The sequence below is a fragment of the Sylvia atricapilla genome, chromosome 28 (assembly GCF_009819655.1).
Source record: "Sylvia atricapilla isolate bSylAtr1 chromosome 28, bSylAtr1.pri, whole genome shotgun sequence".
Classification (NCBI taxonomy): Eukaryota; Metazoa; Chordata; class Aves; order Passeriformes; family Sylviidae; genus Sylvia; species Sylvia atricapilla.
Window position 1 is genome coordinate 671,541 of NC_089167.1, and position 24,702 is coordinate 696,242.

At 53.0% G+C, this 24,702-nt stretch overlaps 1 protein-coding gene across 2 annotated transcripts; it reads right to left on the reverse strand.

Moving 5' to 3' along the window:
• Positions 1–609: 609 nt before the first annotated feature.
• On the reverse strand, positions 610–24,504 carry CDS2 (CDP-diacylglycerol synthase 2). Of its 2 annotated transcripts, XM_066337261.1 has the most exons (13): positions 24,402–24,504; positions 13,612–13,745; positions 12,094–12,190; positions 11,376–11,473; positions 10,337–10,476; positions 9,946–10,004; positions 8,831–8,913; positions 7,718–7,805; positions 6,906–6,974; positions 6,241–6,393; positions 5,843–5,962; positions 5,195–5,298; positions 610–4,635 (listed from the first exon to the last, which is right to left on the reverse strand). In XM_066337261.1, exons 1-13 carry the CDS (start codon positions 24,471–24,473, stop codon positions 4,506–4,508), a joined length of 1,347 nt encoding a protein of 448 aa, XP_066193358.1. In that variant the 5' UTR covers positions 24,474–24,504; the 3' UTR covers positions 610–4,505. The 2 variants fall into 2 exon arrangements, with proteins under 2 accessions (XP_066193358.1, XP_066193359.1); XM_066337262.1 differs by lacking the exons at positions 13,612–13,745; positions 24,402–24,504 and adding an exon at positions 13,407–13,425.
• Between the last annotated feature and the right edge of the window lie 198 nt (positions 24,505–24,702).

A 24,702-nucleotide genomic window follows, 5' to 3' on the forward strand; every position in this document is an offset into this window, starting at 1 on the left:
TGCAGTTTTCCATGTCTGACCGAATTAAACTGGCACAGGGTGCAGGGGAAAGCAGGAGGGAGCCCTGGCACTGGGCTGTGCCACCTCCTCTGCCTGGCACTGTCACCCACAGCCCCAGTGCTGCCTGATACCCCCAGCCCTTTCCTGGCAGACTGAGCACCAGAGGATGGCTCAGCCCTCAGATTGCTTCACACGCTGCTGAACACGGGTTTGGAGTCACCTCACGGGGTTTCCATCGAGCTTTTGCTGCTGCTGGAGGCTGACTTTGCCTGCAAGGGACAGGAAGCCCTGAGAGGCAGCTGAGGGGCTGCTTTGGCTTAGCTGATAAGTCACAAAAAAACAGACAAAATAACAGCAGAGCTAAAAATACCCTTTTGCTGGGTGAACAGAGGATTTTGCCTTCCTGACCCGCAGCAAGTCAGGAGAAGGGGCTGAAATGAAGGAAAAATTCATGGCCAAGGGGAACTGGCAATGAGTTTTAATGTTCCCAGTGAAATCTTCAGGTTAAATGAGCTGGTTTTGCAGGGGGGATCAGTGCCAACACTTCGTCATCATTGATGACCACAAACCTGGAGCATCCCACAGCCCTGAATGAAACTCCTGCACGGATAATGGAATTTATATTTATTTAACAGTAACATATAGTATATAAATAGGGTAAATACTTTAAAATATACAATATTTCACATTCGAACATTCGGTCAAAGAAAGGCAACTCTATGTTGTGTAGCTAAAACTGGAACCAAAGGAACAATACACAGAGAAAGAAGCCAGTGGTGGGAAAAGGGGCTGGAGATCAGGAATTGCACAGGGATTACAGGAGCACAGAGCTGCCACCCCGGGGCTTCCATGCACGGCTTTTTGGGACTGAGCTGTCCCCAGGAGGGGCTGGATGGGCACAGCCCTGCTCCCACCACACCGAGGGGAAGGAGAGGGGCCAGGACCCCCCCAGCCAGCCTTGGGGGGGCTCACTGCACACAGGGGACACGGGACACGCCCTGGAATGTGACACTGGGAATCCACGGCCAAGCTCGGGGGGATGCTGCAGGATCCCAGCTCCACCAGCCACAGCAGAGCTGCCTGCCAGCTCAGGGGCACTGCTGAGCCCAGGGAATTCTGCTTAACCCTGGGAATTCTATCTAGCTCAGGGAATTCTGTTTGACCCTGGGAATTCTGTTTGACCCTGGGAATTGTTTAACTCAGGCTGATCCCACAGCAGGGCTGCAGAACCCAGGTCTGGTGCTTCCCTGAGCCTGGTCCTGCCTCCCACCTGCAACCTCCACCTGGGCCACAACCAGAAAAACAAATTCCCACTCCAAGGTGCCCACAGGCAGAGCTCTGAGTAAAACCTGTGTCCAAACCCAGTGAGCCCCTAAAAACCAAACCCAGCACAGCCCAGCTGGCACCACCTCCCCTTTCCTGCTTTGCTCTTCCCTTTGGAGCTTCCCCGCTGCTGGAGGCTGCTGTGAACCTGTTTTTTGTGCCACACTGAGCTCAAACCCTGCAGCTGCAGAAGTTGCCCCCACCATCCCTGGGGTCACTCTGGCCCCTCCACACCGAAATTCCCAAGAGCTGCAGCAGCACCAGGGTCCTGCAGGGTCAGGTCTGCTGCTGCTGCACATCCCTGGGCAACAATTCCACCCTCAGCAACAGCCCAAGTCAGGAACAGCAGCTTTTCATCTTCCCCTCAGGGTCACAAACTCCCTGCTCAGGATCAGACTCGGAGGAGAATTCCCTGCCCATGGCAAAGGAGCTGGAACAAGATTTTAAGGCCTTCTCCAATCCAAACCCAGGATCCACCTCCTGACCCTGTGAGTTCAGCTGCACAACTCTCAAACAGTCTCAACAACTCCCACCTCCCTCCCTGCATCTGTTCCCACTCACTCCGACGAGTTCCATGCAGGAAAACCTTCCCCCAGGCAGGAAAACCTTCCCCCAGGCAGGAAAACCTTCCCCCAGGCAGGAAAACCTTCCCCCAGGCAGGAAAACCTTTCCCCAGGCAGGAAAACCTTTCCCCAGGCAGGAAAACCTTTCCCCAGGCAGCTTTCCCCGTGAGGACCAGCCCAGGTTTGGAAGGGAGGAAACAGGAATAAAGCTGATCAGGGCATTTCTGATCAGGGAATTGTCTGATCAGGGAATTGTCTGCTCAGAGAAGCCACCCAGAGGCAGAGCTGCTGCTGCTGCTGCTCTGTGGATCTGCTTTGCCCTCCAGTGCCCACACCCAGCACTTACAGCCCCGGGAAAGAACCAGACCTGCACCAAGGCAGAGCCTGCAGCCAAAGCTCTGCCCCGCTGCGACAACAGAAGGGGAACAAAAGGTTTAAAGCAGACGAGCAGGAGACTAAAGACCCACCGAGGAAATTTCTCACTATGGACAGAGCTTTGTAATGTTATTTATCAACACTGTCACTTCTGCCTGTGGCTCAACGGCCACAACAAGGGGTTTTGGCAACGGGCAGGGAAAATCCAGGGCAGCAGCAGGGCACAGCAAACCCTGGCACTCCCACCCTGCTCCCATGGGTGCTCCTGGCCTCACTTTGCCCTGCTGAACTCAGGCAAACCCTCATTAAACCCAAATTCTGCCCCTGGGCAATGCCAGATGGAACAGGCACCTCCATTCTCCTCTGCAGTTTCTGGATCAGGGGCTTGGACCAAAATGTGCTCCACCGACAGAAAATAAACTGCCTAATTCAGGCTGGAAGGGAGCAGTGTGCACAAGCAGGAACAATCTCTGTGAACACCAAACTCAGTCCTGAACAAGTGCAGAACTTTGCCAGCACCAACTGAAAACACTTTGTAAGAACAGAGCCTCCTCTGCAGCCTGTGCTTTCCCTCAAACTCCTGCATTTGGAGCCCAGAGCCCTGCTCAGGGAGGCAGAGCAGAGCCCAGGAACGCTGGGGAGAGGCTGGGACCTGTGCTGTGTGAATTCACACACACTCAGGGTGGAGGGAAGCAGTGGCATTACCAGAACATGGAGTAAAAGCTCTGAATTTGGGGCATTTTCAGGTGGTTTGTTTTCTGTTGATGCCAGGCCAGCTCACAGCAGGTACAGGTCTCACATGGAGGGTCTGTGGCTAAAGGTTTGTGGCAGCAAGTGCTTGAAAACACCAGCACACCTCTGTGTGAGCTCTCCCTGTCACCCCAGGCTAAAATAAGGTAAAGTTTCTCTCTCCCATGCACAAACTATGGAAAGAAGGAAAATCAGAGTCACCTCGTGTTTGGGAACGTTGCATGAGGTGTCAATGGGGATATTGTCACTATCTGATCACAAAAACCCAAAAACAAACAGAAAAAACCCAACAAGAACAACAACAAAAAAACCCAAACAAAACAAAACAAAACAAAAAAAAAAAAGAAGGAAGTTTTCAAATCTTTAGGGCTCTCGTTTTTAAATAATAAAAAATGTACAACAAAATAAAGGAAAGGGCATTGATGAAACCTGCAGCTATAAAGTACAAACTATTTCTGACAAGATTCAGCGAGTGAAGCAGGACAGAGGCCTGCAGAGAAATGAACCCAGACTGAAATGCAACACAGACCGTGGTAAACTCAGCAGCACAACTACAACTCAAGTAACAAACAGACATGATCCCTGAAAGAAAACCAAACCCCCAGCTGCAGCTGGAACCCACCCAGTGATGAAACTGGCTGGAAACTGCTCCCCAGGTCACTACAAACAGCCCACTGTGGGGTTTCCAACCTTGGATAAATGAAGAAGTGTGGTTTTCAAAGGTTATTTAATGGGGGAAAAGACAAACCAAGTTATTTAAAAGTTGTTCTCACTTGGCAGGAACTGCTCAATGAAACCTCAACGTTCTTTAAAACTTATTTACTTCCATCAGTTTTGGAAGGATCTGAACCTCCCACATTCCCCCACACAACTGCCACTTCCTTGGCTCCTCGTCCCCAGTCTGGTTCTGGTTGAATTAGTTACAAAAGTCTGATTTGCCAAAACATCAGCCCTGAAGGGAGGGAATGTGAGAGGCTCTGCAGAAGCAGCAGGTGAGAGCAGCTGCAGGGAACGGGGCTGGGTTAGTACAAGATCCTTGTGCAAGGAGATTCCCACAGGCAGGAACTGCTGGGGTGACTCCCAGGGTACTCCCAGGAGAGGAGGAGGTGCCCAGAGCCAGGGAGAACACGGCTCCCAGGCTCTGCATTCCCTGCCAAACCACTCCCAGGGAAAGCTCATCTCTGCCCCGAGGGTCCAGGAGAGCCCAGCAGGACAGGGACACCCTCCTGCTGCCCCCAGCAGTCCTGCCAAGCCTCTGCTCCTTCTCACTGCAAACCCAAGATTTGCTCATCTGAACCAAAGCTCTATAAATATATATATTTAAAAAACAAAACAAACAAACAAAAAAAAAAGAAACCACGAATGCAAACATTTACCAAGAAAGGAAGAAAAGTTACAGTGAAATGAGGCCTTGTTATTGTCTTGAATCAGGCAAGCCAGGAATTCCCTGGGGGAGGCCTGTCTGTCCTCAGTCCTGTTCCAGCCATCTCCTGTCTATGCATCCTCCAGGCTCCCCAGAATTCCCCTGTCCACCAGGTGTGCTTTGAGCGTGTTGAAGATGTGGAGCTGCTGGTCTGGCCTCAGGGTCAGGAACTGCTGGATCAGTTTGCTTGGGTTGGGGCCTCTGGAACACACAAAAGCATGGTCAGCAATGGGGCTCCAGTAAACTCCATCAGGAAAAGGGGCTGAGGTGGAGTGCTGTGCTGTCCATTCCCTCCCCAGCTCTGACTCCAGCTGGGATGCACAAATGGACTCGGAAGGCTGAACTGTGAACACAAAATAACACCCCAACCCAATCTATCTGAAGAGGACTGTGCATTTTATCAGCAGATTCTCCCCCTCAGAACTCAAAGCAGGCACACACAGTTCCCCAGCTCTCCCAGCACATCCTTTATCTACCCACAGGCTCCTCTCCTCTCTGCTTGGCTGCAGAATGCTCATCAGTGCTGCAAAGTCAGATCTCCCTGCTTGTTTGACTCTAGAAACCTGTGCAGGATTCCCAGAAGGGACACGGAGGAAGTTTCAGTGAGAATAAAACAGCCCATGGGAAACCAGGGCTGCATTTCCAGCTCTGCTGAAGATCCTTTCCCAGTTTCCTCTGCCTTGGATTTTCAGCTGTTCCACCTGTCAGAGAGCACAGGAGCCCTGCAGCCCGTGCCCTGGGGGTGGCAGGGCTCACCCACCTGATGAAGCTGGCAATGTAGACGTTGACAAAGGTGGCCATCAGGTACTGGCAGTCGAAGCGATCCATGATGCCGCCGTGGCCCGGGATGGTGTTGGCAAAGTCCTGTCAGAGCAGAGGGATGCCACTGAGCCCTGCCCAGGGTCTGTGCTCGCTTTGGTGCCCCCACACAGCTCATCCCCTGCCCCAGCCCTTCCCAGAAGGCAAATTTTGTCTCATGTTTCCCTGGTTCCAGAAGTTTCTCCTTGATGAAGGGGGCAGCGAGGCTCAATTCAGCTCTGTTACTCAAAGGTCAAGGAAGAGAAATGTTTATCTGCTGCCACTCTGCCTTGCCTTTCAAGGCACCTCAACTGAGCACAGGCTGTTTATATATGAAACCAGCCTGCAAGACATCAAGGGAAACCTCAGATTGTAAAATTTCCTGCCTGGCTCTTCCTTCCTCTACCTGCACCACAGCAGGGTTTAGAATACCACGCTTAAAATCTTAAGGTCTCTTCCCTTTTGGTCAAAAAACCCAGACCCTGCTCCAGCATTTTATCTGACTGATTTTATTTTATCCCTCCCCTCAGAGCTGCAGGACTGCCTCGAGTGGCAGCACCCACCTTGTGTTTCCTCCCCAGGGTCTCCACGACCCTCTCCCCATCCTCACCTTGATTTTGAAGGCCCTCTTGAAGCCACTGGCAAAGAAACCCCCGAAGGGCCCGATGAGGGAGGCGAAGGTGGAGAGGGCAATGCTGTGGATTTGGAAGGGGTACATCCGCACGGTCTTCTGCAGGACAAAGAGCACAGGATTTTCAGTGCCTGCCCCTCCTTCTCTGCCCCCCAGGCTTTATTCAGCTCTCAGCTGGCTTTCAGCTGGGCTAATGTCCCACCAGATTTGGGATAATTCCTTTGGGCTCTCAATCAACAACAGGCACCACTGCACACCCCTCCCTTTTTTTACTGGATTTTTTTTTACTTTGTTTTTTCACATCAAAACCAAGCCCTGCTCTTTCCTCAGCGATCCTCCCACGCTCAGTAAGGGCCAGGGGACAGGGAGGGACGTACCCAGCCCACCACAGACTGCAGCACCACGGGGATGTTGTACTCCTGCAGCTGGAAGAGCTCTGAGGGCTCACAGTCCACGGTGAAGCTGTTGGTGTCGTTGTTGAACTCCACGGGGCAGGTGAAGCAGCGGTACCCGGACATCACGTAGGACAGCTCCAGGAAAAACAGAAAGGAAACAGGTTCACGTTTTCCTCAGGGATTTCTCAAGGGGAAAAGCCGTGCAAGGAGATGAGGGAAGCAGTTTCATTAAGGAGATGACTCCCCTGAACAGCAGCAATTGGCTGAAGGCAGAGAAGAGAGAGGCTGCACTCTGAGTTGGAGGGACAGCAGCAGCAGCCACAGAGAGGGTCATAAAAACAGCACCAAACACTCCAGGAGGGTGGAATTCCCCACACAGCCCCTGAAACATGCACAGCACCATCCAACAGCAGCAGAGGGCAAATGGTTAATTATTGTAATGAGCACATCACAGGCTCTAACAGGGATTAAAAACTTCCTGCAGCACTCGGCTCCATCCTCACAGCCAGGGACCACTTCAAACCCTGGGCCACAAAAAAGGGGAAATATCTGACAGAGATTCAAGCCTCACTGTGCCTTTTAAACAGAACACTGGGACCCTGTGGAGGGAAAACTCCTGTGGAGGAAGGACCATGATGGCCACTTACCAACAATCCAAACAGAACGGTGGAAAAAAATCCTCCAATAAAACCCTCCCAGGTCTTCTTCGGGGAGAGCTGCCAGAGAGAGAGCAAAGGCAACAGTTATTGATACCCCTCTGCAGCCCTTTCCTCACCTGAGAACTGCTGAGGCAACACAAAAGTGGTGCCACCAACCCCCAAAGAGGAGTTTGGCCAGAAGCTGACCCCAACGCCTCGGCGTGAAATGGTTCATTCATGGCTGGACTTGATCATCTTTCCAACCTCAATGGCTCAGTGATTTCATTTCAAAGCCTCCAAGGCTGGGATGCAGTTTTTAAACACCAGGGTTAATTTGGAGACTTGCTTCAGACCCATAAGAGGCCACAAAGAAGAGCTGGGGTGTTGCAGAATTTCTTAGAGAGAGAAAGGACATGATTTATCTTTGGATTAAGGTTTGAGCTACCCCAGCCTGGGCCCCAAATTCAGACCCGTGGTGCAGTTAGAAATTATGTTTAGGTGTGCACATGGGATAGTGGGTTTCTAGGTGTTGATAGGTATAGCTTTTGTAGTGTGAATGGTTTATCCACCTGAAGAATAAGATAAGCAATGTGTGTTTGCATTCCCTTTATGACCTGTAATTGTAAACCATATGAAGTGCAGATAACCCTCCATTTGAGATGGAACAAAGGGAGAATGTCATATTAACCATACTGACTTGACCTAGGCTGCTCTGATCCACATTTCCCATGTTTTAGGGCTCCCTGACTTCACTGGGGGAGCACAGGGTCAGCACCCAAAGCAGCCAAAGCTCCCGTTTTGTCCCCCAAAAGTCCCCAAACCTTGATGAGCGGCGTGCGGCCGAAGAAGAACCCGAACATGTAGGCCATGATGTCATTGCAGATCACACAGGAGATGGGGACAATGAACCTGCAGGGGACAAGAGGCACACCATTGCCAAGTGCCAACGTCACACAGCCCCAGCTGCCACCACAGGGCACTTTGCAGTGGCAGCACCCCAACGTCCCCTCCTCCGGCTCAGCGCAAGGAACAGCCACAGGAAGCTCCAAGGGCAATCTGAGGGTCACCCCAGTGACTAAAAAGCAGGTTGTGTCCCCAGAATTGGCTGTTTGCAGCAGGTTTTCTTTAGCCACACCCAGCAGGGTGTTGGACACCCCCTTCCTGAGCTCCTGTAAGTACCTCCTGCATCTTAGCCATAAGCAGGAGGATGTCACACGCTGGGCTCGTGTGACACACTGAGGAACACAACCCTCAAGTGGCCAGAATGAATTCCTGGCCCTGCTGGTTTGGGCAGGAGCACCAGAGAGGCCTCCTCTGTGCACAGCAGCTGCATTAAAGGTGGCAGGCTCCCCCTGCTGCCTTTCAGTGCTGCTTTTACCACAGGAGCAGCACTTTCCCAGCCATTGGGCAGCTGTGGCTGTCAGCAGAAAGCACCTGCTCGGCCCCAAAGGCATCTGAAAGGTCCCTGCACCCCACAGCAACTTCACAGAATTCTCCTTTACAGCATCTCTTTATATGGTGAAGTAGCACAAAGCAAGTGCTAAGTCTCTGAGGACTCACTTGATCTTCTGCTGCTCTGAACCAGGCTGGTCCCTCACAGCAAGAACCTCCTCCTTGGCCACTTGCTTTTGTGAGAGAACAGTCTTAACTCAAATCCAAGTTTTGAGATTAAAAAAAAATTGAGATCTTAGGAACTTATTCCTACTGTAATGGTGGTACAGGCTGCCCAGAGAGGTCCTGGACTCCCCATCCCTGGAAATGTCAACTTGGACAGGGCTTGGAGTAACGTGGGATAGTGGGAATGGTTCATGCCCATGGCACTGGATGGCCACTAAAGCCCTTCCCATCCCAAACCAGTCTGGGATTCTATGAAGAGACAGGTTTTTTCCAGGCTGCACAAACCTGAGCAGCTCAGGGGGGCAGAGCAAACTCACCAGATCATCCCTTCAAACAGGTTGTGGATGATGAGGTGGGACTGGGTGACAACAATCAGCAACGTGACGTGGGTCCAGCCAAACTGCAAGAGAGCAGAGCACACCTTGTCCATCCTGCCCAGCTCAGGGGCTCTGAGCTCCTCAGAGCAGCCCCAGCACGAGGCTGCCAGGACACCTCACCCCCACAAAGCTCATTTATCACCTGCTGTTTGTCAACCAGCCAGATAAACAACACAAGGTGTCTTGTAGTGAGTTATTCCTGCACCACGGGGCCAACCCTGGCCTGGGGCTGCCAATACACATCTCAGTGATGAAGTAAGATCTGAACGGATAAGCTGGATTTCTGACTGACTCATTTTCCAACCCCAAGTTTAACCTTACCAAGATCTGAATTTAACCTCAGCAAGCCCCGAGTTTGACCTCACCAAACCGGGGATCCTGACCTCACCAAACCGGGGATCCTGACCTCACCAAACCGGGGATCCTGACCTCACCAAACCGGGGATTCTGACCTCACCAAACCACGGATTCTGACCTCACCAAACCACGGATTCTGACCTCACCAAACCACGGATTCTGACCTCACCAAACCACGGATTCTGACCTCACCAAACCACGGATTCTGACCTCACCAAACCACGGATTCTGACCTCACCAAACCACGGATTCTGACCTCACCAAACCACGGATTCTGACCTCACCAAACCACGGATTCTGACCTCACCAAACCACGGATTTTGACCTCTCCAAACCACGGATTTTGACCTCTCCAAACCACGGATTTTGACCTCTCCAAACCACGGATTTTGACCTCTCCAAACCAGGGATTTTGACCTCTCCAAACCACGGATTCTGACCTCACCAAACCACGGATTCTGACCTCACCAAACCACGGATTCTGACCTCACCAAACCACGGATTTTGACCTCTCCAAACCACGGATTTTGACCTCTCCAAACCACGGATTCTGACCTCTCCAAACCACGGATTCTGACCTCACCAAACCACGGATTTTGACCTCTCCAAACCACGGATTTTGACCTCTCCAAACCAGGGATTTTGACCTCTCCAAACCACGGATTTTGACCTCTCCAAACCACGGATTTTGACCTCACCATGTAGAACTGGAGGCGATAGTGTTTCTTCACCAGACTCAAGACAAACATGCAGAAACCTGAGGAGAGACAGTGGCAGAGTCAGTGGTGGCAATGTGCCTTCAACAACCAGAAATTCTTCTGGGCCACGACACTGCAGAGCTGCTGGGGCTTTTACTGGAATAAAGGAGAGCTGTGCAGTGGGAAAAGCACTGCTTTGGAAGTCCCACCAAGCGGCACTTGATGAACAATCTGGCTGCCCCATGAAAATTATGGAGATTTCTCCTGCGGGAACCTCACGGAAAAGTATTTGCCCCCACTACTACAAAAAGAATTGCCAAATTCCAGCATCCCAGGAACAAGCAGGAGATTTCTTCCCTCCAGCCCAGCCATTAACACAGGTGCTGCTTACCTGTCAGGTAGAGGGCAAAGGAAATGAAGCGATGGTATTTGCTGAGGATCCTCAGAGGCTCCTCCCTCTGCACCAGGGTGAAGAAATAATCTGTCACCGTCTCGCCGTAGAAGAAATAGTTCACACACAGCAGGAAGTACCTGGGGAGGGTGGGAACCTCGTCAGCAGGAGCCCAAAAAAGGCTCCTGAAGTGGCTGATCCCTGAGGTCTCGATGCTGCCAACAGGTTTTGCTTCTGCCAGCCAGAACTGCCTCCCCCAGTTTGGAAATGTCTCCTTGGTTCCAAGGAGTGGCTGCACCTCTGAGCCCCACGCTGGGATGGGTCAGAGCTGGGGTCTGGGGATGGCTGTGAGGGGCAAAGACTCTGCCTTTAGGCAGCACTGCTCAGCTGGTCTGTGCCTCCCAAAATCCTGCATCCTGTGATTCCCAAAATCCTGCACCCTGTGATTCCCAAAATCCTGCATCCTGTGCCTCCCAAACCCCCTCACCTGCCCCATACTTCACAAAACCCCCTTTTTGGAGCCCACTTTGGGGGTTTCTGTGCCCCAAAAGCCCCAGTCCTGCCCTCTCCACAGCCCTCATGTAGTGACAGGACAAGGGGAATGGCCTTAGGCTGCAGGAGGGCAGGGTTAGATGGGATATTGGGAAGGAATTCCTCCCTGTGAGGGTGGGGAAGAGCTGGGATGGAATTCCCAGAGGAGCTGTGGCTGCCCCTGGATCCCTGGCAGTGCCCAAGGCCAGGCTGGATGGGGCTGGGAGCAGCCTGGAACACTGGAAGGTGTCCCTGGGACACTGGGAGGGGTCCCTGGGACACTGGGAGGGGTCCCTGGGACACTGGGAGGGGTCCCTGCCATAGCAGGGGTGGCACTGGATGGATTTTAAGGTCCTTTGCAACCAAACCATGTTGGGATTCTGTGATTGTTCCTTTCCAAGTGCTGCCAGCCCAGGTCCCTGTCAGCCCAGGGCCTGTGGCTGTGTCCCCTGGGTGCCCAGGTGAGGGCTCAGGTGCCCACAGAGGTGGGGAGCAGCCCCTCACTCACCAGCTGAGCGTCCTGAACCAGGGCAGGTCGTAGGAGTGGTACACGTTGTAGCCAATGGTGATGATCTCGTGGAAACATTTGATCTGGACACACATCACCTGCACAGAAAGGACACCCAGGCACTCTAATCCCTGCTGCTTAAACACCTCTTCCCTTGAGGAGACACAAACCAGGCACAAGGTCCCTTCACAGTTGCCATCAGCCCTGCAGGAGCCTCCCAGTCCCACAAGAGAACCTCAGGATGTCATTTTTCCCTCCCAGTCCCACAAGGGAAGCTCAGGGTGTCATTTTTCCCTCCCAATCCCACATGGGAATCTCAGGGTGTCATTTTTCCCTCCCAATCCCACAAGAGAACCTCAGGATGTCATTTTTCCCTCCCAATCCCAAATGGGAAGGTCAGGGTGGCCTTTTCTCCTCCCAGCCCCACATGGGAAGCTCAACATGACATTTTTCCCTCCCAATCCCACATGGGAAGCTCAGGGTGGCATTTTTCCCTCCCAGTCCCACATGGGAAGCTCAGGGTGTTGTTTTTTCCTCCCCTTTCCCCTGCAGGAGGTTTCTAACAACCCCTTGTGTGTGTTCCAACTGCAGCCAAATATTGACCAGCAGATTCCTGCCAGGTTTCCTGCACGGAGAGAGGAATTCAGGTTCTCCAGAACACAAGGCTCCCCATCAATCCAGTGACCTCCTCCCTGCAGAGGAGCTCAGGAGCACTTACTATTGTCATCAGGACCATGGGGCCCAAGTAGATGATGATGAAGAAGAAGGTGATCATTGCCAGCGTGAGGATGCCTCTCACCCACCAATTCTTCCATCTGGGCCACAGAGAAGGGAAACATCAGAGAAAGACAAGACAGAGCAAAGCAGCCAAACAGTTCTTGTGCTCTCTGTGTGTCACAGGAAGGAAACTGAGCCCTGGAAACCCCGAGTTTCCTCTCAGTGGTGCACAAAGACCTTGATGTGCTGATAAAGGCCTGGCTGCAGCAGCTGCACTTCAGCCTCACGAAATGCAGAAGGCTGAGCACCTCCCAGGGCACTGAGATGGGCCAGGGCAGCCCCTGCTCCTCTTCTGCTGCAGCTTTCCCACCCCTTGGGAGCTGCAGGGGAAAATTCAAATCAAATGGGGACAACTCCCCCTCTCTGCACTGCTCTCCAGGAGGAGAGAGAGCCCCTGGCATGTGGCACCCTCACTGCTTCCTGCTGGGAGCCTCTCCAACCCCACAGCACACTCGGGAAAGGCCTGAGTCTTCCCTCCATCTCCTGTGACATGAACAAGGAACACTTCCTCCCAAGCAGATTGTGGAGAATACCCCCTGGCTTGTTCCCAGCTCCTGTCCTTAGCAGTGCATTCTGGCAGGATTCAGCCACAGCAGGGGCTGAAAAGCCCCACCAAGGTTTCTTTGCTGTCAGAGTCACCCAGGAGCTCTGTGGCTCTGCTCCACCCAGGCCTGGACCTGCCAGGACCCAGCCAGAACCACCAGCACTGCTCTGCCCCCTCCCTTCCCACCCAAATCCCTGCCCCTGCTGTGTCCCATGGCCTCAGGGGCAGGGGGAGGCTGTTCCTCCAGCAGCCCCAGGACAGGGGCAGAGCCCTGGGAGGGCACAGGAGAATGCTCAGGGGTGTTACCTCTAGGCAGGACTGGATAAAGCCCTGCTCAGCGAATTATCTCCAGGACAGGCTGGATAAAGCCCTGCTCAGGGGTGTTACCTTGAGGACAGGTTAGAAAAAGCCCTGCTCAGGGAATTACCTCCAGGACAGGCTGGATAAAGCCCTGCTCAGGGTGTTAACTCCAGGAAAGGTTGGAGAAAGCCCTGCTCAGGGATGTTCCCTCAGGACAGGTTGGATAAAGCCCTGCTCAGGCAGTGTTACATCGAGGACAGGTTGGATAAAGCCCTGCTCAGGGATGTTCCCTCAGGACAGGTTGGATAAAGCCCTGCTCAGGGAATTACCTCAGGACAGGTTGGATAAAGCCCTGCTCAGGGGTGTTAACTCCAGGAAAGACTGGATAAAGCCCTGCTCAGGGGTTTTACCTCGAGGACAGGTTGGATAAAGCCCTGCTCGGGGAGTGTTACCTCCAAGACAGGCTGGATAAAGCCCTGCTCAGGGGTGTTACCTCTAGGCAGGACTGGATAAAGCCCTGCTCAGGGGTGTTACCTCGAGGACAGGTTGGATAAAGCCCTGCTCAGGGGTGTTACCTCCAGGACAGGTTGGATAAAGCCCTGCTCAGGGTGTTACCTTGAGGACAGGTTGGAGAGGGCCCTGTTCAGCACCTCTGGGGTGTCATCTGAGGTTGGCACTGGGGATGAGCCCCCAAACTCAGATTTGCTCTCGCTGTCTGATGCTGTCTCTCCATCCAGCTTGTTCTCAGACTCGGACTCCTGCAGGACAGAAAATATTCTGGCTGTTACACAGCAGTAAAAGCATGAGAAACATCCTCAGGTGGTTTAGGTGGCATCCAGGAGGGGTTTGAGGGTGCCTCAGCAGCAGGCACAGAAGAGGCTCTATTTCCCCCCTGCAGAATTACAGATTCCTCAAGGTTGATTAATGTGCATCTCCAAGAGCAGCAAGTGCTCCGGGGCTTGTTAGCAGGAATTTTTACAAGCTCTCACTCCCCAGGCAGGTCTCAAAGAATGTAACACTGCCCAAATAAGCCAGGAAGAAAAGGCCTCCAAGTAAACAGGCTCAAGGCTTCCAGACAGACTTCTCAAGTGCTGACTGCTTGAGGACACCAAAAATAACACTGAGCCCATCCTCAGGCAGCTGAGGAGGAAGAGCCTGGCTTATCACCAGGCTCAGCCATCCCCTCTGGCCACAGAACCCCGAGGTGCTGCACAGGGACATGTGCTCTGTGTTTCCCCTGCCCCTTGGACTGCTCCAGCACTCAGCCCAAAGTCCTGTGCAGAGGGCAAATAAACCCAAAAGAAGCAGGTCACTGAAGGCTCTGCCCCAGCCCAGGGCTGGGAAGGGGATTCCAGGTGAGTCCTGGCTCTTGCTAGTGGCATTTGTCACTCTGAACGGAGGACAAACCCGCAGCTCCACGTTTTGCCTCTCGTTTCGGCAGCACGGCTTCACCCTGCTCCTGGAAGCAGGGAAAAGGCCATTCCCTGGGGAGCATCCAGCAGAGTCCAGCCCCAGGCCTCAGGCTCTGAAAACTCCCAGGAAAAGTGACTTTGCCTGCAACAAAAGCTCAGGGGGAGCTGAGCTGACAAATGCTGGGAGCTCTGCAAACAATGAGACTTCATCCCCAGGCAGCTCCAAAACAACCAAATGTGCTGGGTGCAGCTCATGGCTGGGGGAAGCTGCAGCTCAGCAGAGCAGGAAGGCAGGAGCTGCTCCTTATTTAAAGCAGGAAAAGGTAATTACTGGCCCAGCTGGAACGTGTCAATGGCTGCAGGCCAGGATCTCAAATCAGCCAAGGACAGCGAGGCACTGCCAGGTGGAGGCAGCTAAAAATACCTCGGTGATGTCAGAGATGATTGCCGGGGATGAGCAGAGCTCCACCTCCCTCCAGGCTCCTCCTGCCCATCCATCCCCTGGCAGGGAACAGTTTGGGTTTGCTTTCAACCCAGCACCTCTGCCAGCCCTCACACACCTCTGGGGAGCTGGCAGGGAAATGCAGCCTGGCTTTGTTTTGGTTTTTTTTGAGATCCACAAAATCCATTTGGACCCCAGATTTTGGAGAGATGTAGTGCTCATTTCGCTGGGAACACAAATCCATAAGGCAGCTGCAAATGGCAGCAGGCAAAGAGACTGGAAATGATAAAAGCCCCTGGAGACAACAGATTTGGCATCTTCTAGCACAGCACAGGTCAGGTTTTGGGCAATCTGTGTTCTGTATTTAGCTACAGCCTCTGCTCCCATTGCAATGCATTCTCCAATGAAAGGATTCTCGGCAGAATTCCCCCTGGGAGCAATGGAAATAGTTCCAGGCAGACCAAAACCAGCTTCTCCTCTGCAGAGGCTCAACTCCAAAGCCTCAAGCAGGTCTCTCATGGTGTCCCTGACCCCACACAGCTCACCAGCCTGGCAGCATCCAGCAGCATCCCCGTGTTTTACTCCCCCAGGTGCAAAGCAGGTAATTCCTGCAGGGGCCAGCAGCATCAGAGGCTTCCCACAGTGCTCAGACACCAGAAGAAAGGGAAAGAGAACTTGTGCCTTCCTCTCTTCCAGCCCGGGGTGGAGAGAAAAGCTGAAGTGATGAAAGAAAAGGTCAAGGCCTGAGGAATCTGGTGGTGCAACCAATGTGATGTCCTGATCCATTTCAGAGACCAGGAATGAGCTCTTCTCCCTCCTCAGATCCCTCTGAACCAGGAATGAGCTCTTCTCCCTCCTCAGATCCCTCTGAACCAGGAATGAGCTCTCCTCCTGAGATCCCTCTGAACCAGGAATGAGCTCTTCTCCTCAGATCCCTCTGAACCAGGAATGAGCTCTTCTCAGATCCCTCTGAACCAGGAATGAGCTCTTCTCCCTCCTCAGATCCCTCTGAACCAGGAATGAGCTCTTCTCCCTCCTCAGATCCCTCTGAACCAGGAATGAGCTCTCCTCCTGAGATCCCTCTGAACCAGGAATGAGCTCTTCTCCTCAGATCCCTCTGAACCAGGAATGAGCTCTTCTCCCTCCTCAGATCCCTCTGAACCAGGAATGAGCTCTTCTCCCTCCTCAGATCCCTCTGAACCAGGAATGAGCTCTTCTCCCTCCTCAGATCCCCCTGAACCAGGAATGAGCTCTTCTCCTCAGATCCCTCTGAACCAGGAATGAGCTCTTCTCCCTCCTCAGATCCCTCTGAACCAGGAATGAGCTCTTCTCCTCCTCAGATCCCTCTGAACCAGGAATGAGCTCTTCTCCTGAGATCCCTCTGAACCAGGAATGAGCTCTTCTCCTGAGATCCCTCTGAACCAGGAATGAGCTCTTCTCCCTCCTGAGATCCCTCTGAACCAGGAATGAGCTCTTCTCCTGAGATCCCTCTGAACCAGGAATGAGCTCTTCTCCTCCTCAGATCCCTCTGAACCAGGAATGAGCTCTTCTCCCTCCTCAGATCCCTCTGAACCAGGAATGAGCTCTTCTCCCTCCTGAGATCCCTCTGAACCAGGAATGAGCTCTCCTCCTGAGATCCCTCTGAACCAGGAATGAGCTCTTCTCCTCCTCAGATCCCTCAGAACCAGGAATGAGCTCTTCTCCTCCTCACATCCCTCTGAACCAGGAATGAGCTCTCCTCCTCAGATCCCTCTGAACCAGGAATGAGCTCTTCTCCTCCTCACATCCCTCTGAACCAGGAATGAGCTCTCCTCCTCAGATCCCTCTGAACCAGGAATGAGCTCTCCTCCTCAGATCCCTCTGAACCAGGAATGAGCTCTTCTCCTCAGATCCCTCTGAACCAGGAATGAGCTCTTCTCCTCCTGAGATCCCTCTGAACCAGGAATGAGCTCTTCTCCCTCCTCAGATCCCCCTGAATCCACTGAGATTTTAGAGGACATGGTGCCAGATATAAGCTACAGAGAGGACTTGGTAATTGACACTATTTTTATACCTTTTTATGCAAATTGCCCCCATCAGCCCACAAATCATCAGTTTAAGGAGCTGGGTGGGTGTTAAATAACAGGTTTAAGGCTGAGCTGCTGCACCCTGGGGTGGGCCACTGAAGGCAGCTGTGGCACTGCCTTGGGGACACGTCCCCTCCAGGGTCACCGTCCCAGGGCACTGCTCCCACAGCCACTGAGGGGTTTTAACCAGTATTGGGTTATTCAATTTTTTGTCCAGCCCTGTAGGGTGAGCCCAGAGCTTCTTCTTCCATTTCTCATCTCAATATTTAAAGTTTCTTACAGAAAAATGGGGAAAAGGAATGCAGCAATAAAACCAAGGCAGGAATTTATCCTAATTCCTTGATTTCTACACGAGTCATGACGAGGAGAAAGAGTAAAACCCCAAAATCTCTGTGAGGCCTGTCTCCTGAACCAGAGCTGGGAAAATCCAGAATACCTGCTCACCTTTTCTACTTATGAAACCAACAGCTCAGAGCAACATTCGTCAAAGAGCATTTTATCACCCTGAAGAAAAGACACACAGAGAGAATTGAGCTCATCTGAGCTCTCTGTAAAACAACTCCACTCCTCCAAGAGGGGGGTAAGAAATGTGTGCTCACCCTGTTTTCTCACAGAGGTTCTTACACAAATACAGAGCTCAGTTCCCATAGAAACGAGTCTGCTCTCTCCCTGCCCAAAATCTTCTGCCCAATACAGATATCCAGTTAAGTGTTCAGTGCTGGCAGATGAAATTAGTTCAAGAAATGCCATTATTTAAGTGTTTTCCTTGGACCCAGGAGCTATTTTATTCAGACTTCCTGCCAGATTTTAACAAAAAACCGGGACAGAAAAATGTTATTGTAAAATAAAGGCTGAAAAGGGAAACAAAGAGTTGCTTTCTCAGGCAACAGAGCTGACAGCTGGAAGAGAAGGGACCAACTGTACCTCTGTTCTCACCCCTGAGCACATCTGCAGGATCAAAGCAAACACAATTAATTTAATGGATACAAACCCAGCAGCCTCAGTAATGAAAACCTCCGTGTCTTCCAGAAGGGGCTTTAATTCTTACATCTGGAGAAAGTGCTCCATTGCTCTCCCCTCTCTGACCTCCACAGCACCTTCCAGAGCTGCTGTGTCCCCCCAAACCCACCAGGGTGACACCAGGGTCAAAATCCATCCCAGAACTCCCAAATTACAGGATATTCCCTCCCAGGGGTTTACAGCTTGGAACAAGGGAAGTCTGGAGATCGTTATCACCAGAAGGGAAAAAAAAATCAAACTTCCAGCCTTGGTTTGTAGGAAGGACCCAAAAAAGCAGCAGAATCTTTCTGCAAGTGTTTTTGACCCTGGTCTTGTGCTGTGACATGACCTGCAGGGCAATTAAATTCAAGTTTCTCGTGTTCCCCCACCAAGCTGGAACCTGGCTGCTTGGTTTGTTGTCTGCAAAAAGCAAAAAAAAAAAAAAAAAAAAAGCTCAGGTTTCACTCCTATTGATATAGGACTCCCTTCCCCATCCCAAAATAACCCTATTCCAGCTGAAAACACAGACAGAAATCAGGACATGCCTAAAAATGGAGACCTTGGGCAGATAACAACATCACAAAAAGCAGGGATGTTTGCACAGTGGCTGAAACAGCAGAGAGGATTCATCCCCTGGTCCCAGAGAGGGGCTTGGTTTGGCTCAGCTGAGGGATGTGCCAGGAGCCAGGATTCCTTCTAGGATTCGTGGAAGCCACACAGAATTCATGGAAGTCACCAGGGATTCGTGTAAGTCACCCAGGATTCCTTCCAGGATTCATAGAAGTCACCCAGGATTCATGGAAGCCACACAAGATTCTTTCCAGGATTCATGGAAGTCACTCAGGATTTGTGGAAGTCACCCAGGATTCCTTCTAGGATTCATGGAAGTCACCCAGAATTCATGGAAGTCACCCAGGATTCCTTCTAAGATTCATGAAAGCCACACAGGATTCATGGAAGCCACACAGGATTCATGGAAGCCACACAGGATTCTTTCCAGGATTCATGGATGTCACCCAGGATTCATGGAAATCACCCAGGATTCCTTCCAAGATTCATGAAAGTCACCCAGGATTCGTGGAAGTCACCCAGGATTCATGGAAGCCCCACAGGGTTCATGGAAATCACCAGGGATTCATGGAAGCCACCCAGGATTCATGGAAGTCACCCAGGATTTGTGGAGGCCACCCAGGATTTGTGGAGGTCACCCAGGATTTGTGGAGGTCACCCAGGATTTGTGGAGGTCACCCATCCCTGGGACCCAGCAGGAGCTCCCCCTCTGCTGGGACCCCCAGCACCGCTCCAGGGGCTGCTGCTCCCAGGAATTCCAGGAGGAAAAGGCCCCAGGCAGCAGCTGATGTGTACCACAGGAGCCCAGAAATCCGTGGGTGGTTGTGGCATTCCCCCAGGATTTCCCAGTGCTCGGAAAGGAACCTGCCTGCCCTCTGGGCACGTGAGGGAGCTGCTTTGGGGAGAGGTTCTCCTGGGCCTCAGTGGCATCCTGGTGGCATTTCTGAGCTGGCCCTTCCCTGCAGAGACACAGAGAGAGAGCTGTGCCTGCTGGAGCCTGCACAGCCCTTTCAATCTGCTGTTGTTTGGGAGAGCAAACAGCTCTGCAGCAGCTCCTCACACGGGCAGGTTCCTGCAGGAAAAGGCTATTTTTGTCCGCTGAAATCACAGCCTGCATCACGCCAAGGCCAGTGTCTCCTGACCCTCCATTCTTCGGGAGTTTGGACAGGTTTTTCCAAAACATAACAAGAAAAAAAAACAAACCTTACCAAGCTATTTAATTTGCTGACTCTAAGGTGGTGCCTTGTTCTGCCTCGTTCACATTTCTCTGCCAATCCAGTTTATTTGGAGGAACCAAGGAGTGGACTTGGACCAGTGTGTTTAGAGGTGAACCTGAGGAACCCAAATCTGTGCTTTACTGGAGCCTCAGGTATCAGCAAGGTCACCCTTGGCAGGCTTTAAGGTCCCTCCCAGCACAAACCAGTCTGGGATTCAGTGATTTTTTTTAAAGAGTTTTACTTCCAGGTGTCCTGGGGATTTTTCCTGCTTGGAAACATCCCAAATTCCCTCTTCTCAGCCCCTTCCATCCACAGGAGTCACCCCCAGACACCACTGACAGCACATTTGGAGGCAGGAACATCCCCCACCACTTCTGCCACCCTGATCTTACTGTCAGAAATAAACAGCAAGGAGCGAGGGCAGACTGCTGAAGGAGCTCCCAGATCCACCCAGACCCAGCAGGAACACAGAGAACAGCACAGCCTGGAGGTGATGGCCACAGAAAGGAGGACACACAGCCCCCTCCAGACCAGACAGAAACAAATCCCCACTCATTAAATGAGGAGAGGGAAGGAAAGGCAGCTCTGAGCTACGCCAAGGGCTGAGTAACAGGAAAAGCAACTTGGGGCTGTGACGTGAGCACTGGGAGTCACACACAAGTGCTGCACCCCGGGAAGGAGAGCAAACTGTGCAGCCCCCAAAAGGAGAAAATCCTCCTGGGGTCACACTTCCCTGGCACCCCCACAAACAAGCCAAGAGGTGGGGGAAAGAGCAGCAGCGAAGCCAAACGCCTTCCAAAGGAAATGCTGCACGAGGCATTGGATCTGAGGGTCACTTTTGCAGTGGGAACACACCCAGCCCTGTCCCTGTGGCCACCCTGAACCATGGCCAGCAGCTGTCAGGGACACACAGGGCCCAGCAGAAAACTGCAGGGAAGGCTGCAGTGTCCTCTGCCAGCAGAAAATGAGGGTCCTGCCTCAGGAAACTGGGGCTTGGATTCCAGCCTAAAACAGTATTAAGAGCTATTAAGAAAATCATCTTCTGCAGTGGGTCTGGAAGCAGACTTGGACTTCAGCCTCCCTTCATCACCAACATCACCAACTCCCAATTAGCAGGAGCTCTCCTGCTGGAATCTGGATTGGAAATCTGAACTTCCAGAGTGCCTGCACTGTGATTTCTGTCTTTTCCAGGTCCAGCACCTCTCCCGAGCCAAAAGCCAAAACTGGAGCTGCTGCCCCCATTCCCCAGGCACACTCCACCCTCCTGAGCAGAGGCAGCACAGCCCTCACTCGACTCAGCCTTTTCAGAGCACCTCAGACCACCAGGGAATTCTTGCAAAATGCCTGGAAGCAGGAGAAATAAATGCCTGGAAGCACAGGATACCAGGAGGCCTGGATGCCAGTCTTCCCCTCTCTGCACCCCACAAACCAGATAAAGGTCACGTTGTCAGGCCACTGCAAAACCAACTGGAAGGAGCCAGAATGGGAGCCCCCTCCCATTTCGGAGAGCTGCTGGTGCAACAAGAGATGAAAATGGGAAAAAACCCTCAGTCCTCACTGTGGAGTCACACAAAGCACAAACAGCTACTGAGAAATGAGCATAAAACCCCCCCAAACCAGCAGAAGCCTTCAGGAGCCCAGCAGGAGAAACAGGGAAAGTATTTTCCTCTGTGCTCTTTCTGTTTTCTTTGGGAGCTGCAGAGAAAATGTGGGATGCACACAACACAAGAGGGAAGGCACTGACCTCTGGGTTATGAGCAAGGCTCCAGAGCAAAGGAACAAGTCTGGGAAGACCAAAGGTGTCTCTGGGAGAGGCTGAGAGCTGTAAGGTACCAAGACACTGGAACTGGCCTCATGGTGAGGCCCTGGCACAAAAGCTGTGGTGTCCCATCCCTGGAAGTGTCCCAGGGCTGGACAGGCCTGGGATGGTGGGACATGTCCCTGCCCATGGCACTGGATTAGTTTAAAGGTTTTTCCCAACCCAAACCACTCCAGGATTTTCCATTCTCAAGTACCAAGAGACACCAACAGGTAACAGCATCCCTCGGGCTCAGCTGATGGGTCCAGTAACACCAGGAAAAGCTTCCCTGGGTTTCCCCCACAGAGCTCAGAGGGAGCTCACTGAGGAGAACAAACAGATGTTGCCTCATCCCCTTCGAGATGGAGAACTCTGTGCTGCACAGCAGCTTTAACAAAAAACTATTTTTTTGAACCGTTCTGGCACGAGCATCTCCTGAGGCAGCAAATTTGGGGGGACACAGCAGGGCTGGGACACCAAAGGTCAGAGCAGCAGAAAGTGAAACCAGCTTCTCACCCTCCTCTGCCAAAACAGAAAAGTGGCAACGAGCACAAACCACCACGATCTTGATGTCTACATCCCACTGTAACCCATTGCTGCCACCACAGAGCTCTTTCCAGAAGCCTCCGGGGTTCCTGGCACATAAAAGAGGCTGAATTATCCCCCTTGGCACAGCTCCGAGTGTGACAAAGCAGGAATGGCAATGTCCCCTCCCTGAGCAGCCCCGGAGCACCAGGAACACCACACCAGAGCTGCTCCTGAGCTTTTCCAGCCCTGGAAACAACTGCTGGATCTCAGGGCAGGAACTCAAACCCTGCCACTGAGCGTGAAACTCAGGGTTTCACTAAGGATTAGTGACCAGGTAACTCCCCCACAGCTGCATTTGGCACTTTTGGGAAATTCTCTGCTCCCATCATTGCCTTTTGTTATGAAACATCACATTCAGCACCTCGGAGGAGCTGTTCCTCGCTGCTTGGGAACATTTCACTCCTTTTTATTTTTTTTTTTTTTCCTCCTGCAATTCATTCTGAGCTGTTTTACGAGGAGCAGCACAACATTCCCTCTCTCTGGTGAGGACACTCCAGGTCACTGGAAGGAAATATCAGAGTCCTCCAGAGGGCTCATGGTTCATGAAAACATGGAGATAACAGGATTGCCCTCTGACCTTCTTTAGGGGCACAGCACGAGGAGCTCAAGCGAATCCCAGCTTGGCCCAACCACTTTGTTGTGCACCAGTTAAGCAGCACCTGCCACTTCTTCCAGCTCCCACCACAGCTCTGGAATATGTACAACTGCCTGGAAGTTTTCTGCTGCAGAGATGAGCACCCCTCAAGGTCTCACCCTCTGCACAACCACCACAAAAAAAAAAAAAGTGGAGCCATCTTAGAGCTGTGTCAGAGAGGCACAGGTGTTTAAGTGTCATTAAAAAATCGCATTAAACTTGCATTGAAAATGGCATTTCAATTGAAAAAGCGTTCTGTCTGATGATTTGGTGCTGCTCTGAGCTGCACTAATGGAGAAAACATCGATGTGATATTGCTGAGGGCTGAAGGACCAGTCCCAAGGTAAGTGCATTAAACACCAGCCCAGCAAGAGCCTCTCTTCCCTCCAGCTCCTGCTGCTCCCTGTGACCCTGTCAAAGCTGTTTACAAAGTTTTCCCTGCTGTTTATTCCTCTTGCTCCTTTCCTCTTTGGGGAGGCACAGGAGCAGAGATGACAAGGTGACAAATGACTCATGGAGTGACTGTGAGCATCCAGGCAGGCTCAGGGCTGGAGCAGGAGGGATGGACAGGAAAACAGAGCTGGGTTTGCTGCCCATGGCTCTTCTGCCGTGAAAAGATAACTTTTTCCTTTGGAGAAAGGCAAAGGCAGCCCTCATTAAACTCCCAGGGAGGGTATTCCCTGGGCAGGACTTGGAGGCACCAAAGTGTTCCCTCAGGTAACCTGAGGGGTTTGGAGCCCCCAAGGCCTGCCCTAAGGATGGTTTAGAGGTACCAAATCCTTCCCTCAGGTAACCTGAGGGGTTTGGAACCCCCAGAGCCTCCCCTAAGGATGGCTTAGAGGTACCAAATCCTTCCCTCAGGTAACCTGAGGGGTTTGGAGCCCCCAGAGCCTCCCCTAAGGATGGCTCAGAGGTACCAAAGTGTTCCCTGAGGGCAGGTTTGTAACCTCAGCCCCCGGGGATGATTTCGGAGGTACCAAAACTTTCCCTCAGGACAGGTTTGTTACCTCCCACCTCAGCCCCTAAGGATGGCTCAGAGGTACCAAAGGCCTCCCTGAGGGCAGGTCTGTGACCCCACACCTCAGCCTCTGAGGATGACTCTGGAGGTACCAAAGCCTTCCCTCAGGACAGGTTTGTTACCTCACACTTCAGCCCCTGGGGATGATTCCCGAGGTACCAAAGGCCTCCCTGAGGGCAGGTTTGTAACCTCAGCCCCTGAGGATGATTCCCGAGGTACCAAAGGCCTCCCTGAGGGCAGGTTTGTAACCTCAGCCCCCGGGGATGGTTCCGGAGGTACCAAAGGCCTCCCTGAGGGCAGGTTTGTAACCTCAGCCCCCGGGGATGATTTCAGAGGTACCAAAGCCTCCCTGAGGGCAGGTCTGTGACCTCCCCGCCGCGGAGTCACGGCGCTGTCCCCTGAGGGCAGGTTCGTGACCCCACCTGAGCCATCCCACAATCGCAGCTCACGCCCAGATCTCCGCGTTCCGGGGCCGCTCCTCCAAACACCTCCGGGGGCGGGATGTGCTCCTCCGGGAGCGCACAAACCCAGCGCGGGGCAGCGCGGGGGCCGCAGAGCGGCCTGACCGCGGGCCGCCGGGACCCCGCGGCGCACAGGCCCCGCGCCCCCCGGCGCTCCCCGCTTCCCCCCGTGCCCGCAGCCCCCTCACGCCCCCCGAGACCGCTCCGCACCTTGTCCTGGGGTCCCGCGCCCCGCCGGGGCCGCGCCCGGGCCGCAGCCGCGCCTCGCTCATGCCGGACCCGCGCCCGCCGCGCCGCGCACCGCCGCCGCCAGGGGGCGACACGGCCCCGGTAAAACCGCCGCCGACCAATGGGCGGCGCGGGACGGGCGTTGGGGCGGGGCTCCGGGGGGATGGCCACGCCCAGGCGTGCCCGGATGAGGGGGCGCGCCATGATGGGTGGGGCGCGCGCGGCGCCGCCGGCCAATGGAAGGCGTGGAATGGGCGAGGGGCGGGGCCTAAG

Excerpts from the sequence above, each read along its gene's own strand:
- CDS2 (XM_066337261.1), bottom strand. The coding sequence starts at position 24,473 with ATGAGCGAGGCGCGGCTGCGGCCCGGGCGCGGCCCCGGCGGGGCGCGG. Across the intron at positions 13,746-24,401 it reads CCAGGACAAGGTGCGGAGCG|TCTGAGAACAAGCTGGATGG; the intron begins GTCTCGGGGGGC and ends CAGGAGTCCGAG. Across the intron at positions 4,636-5,194 it reads TACATTGCCAGCTTCATCAG|AGGCCCCAACCCAAGCAAAC; the intron begins GTGGGTGAGCCC and ends TGTGTGTTCCAG.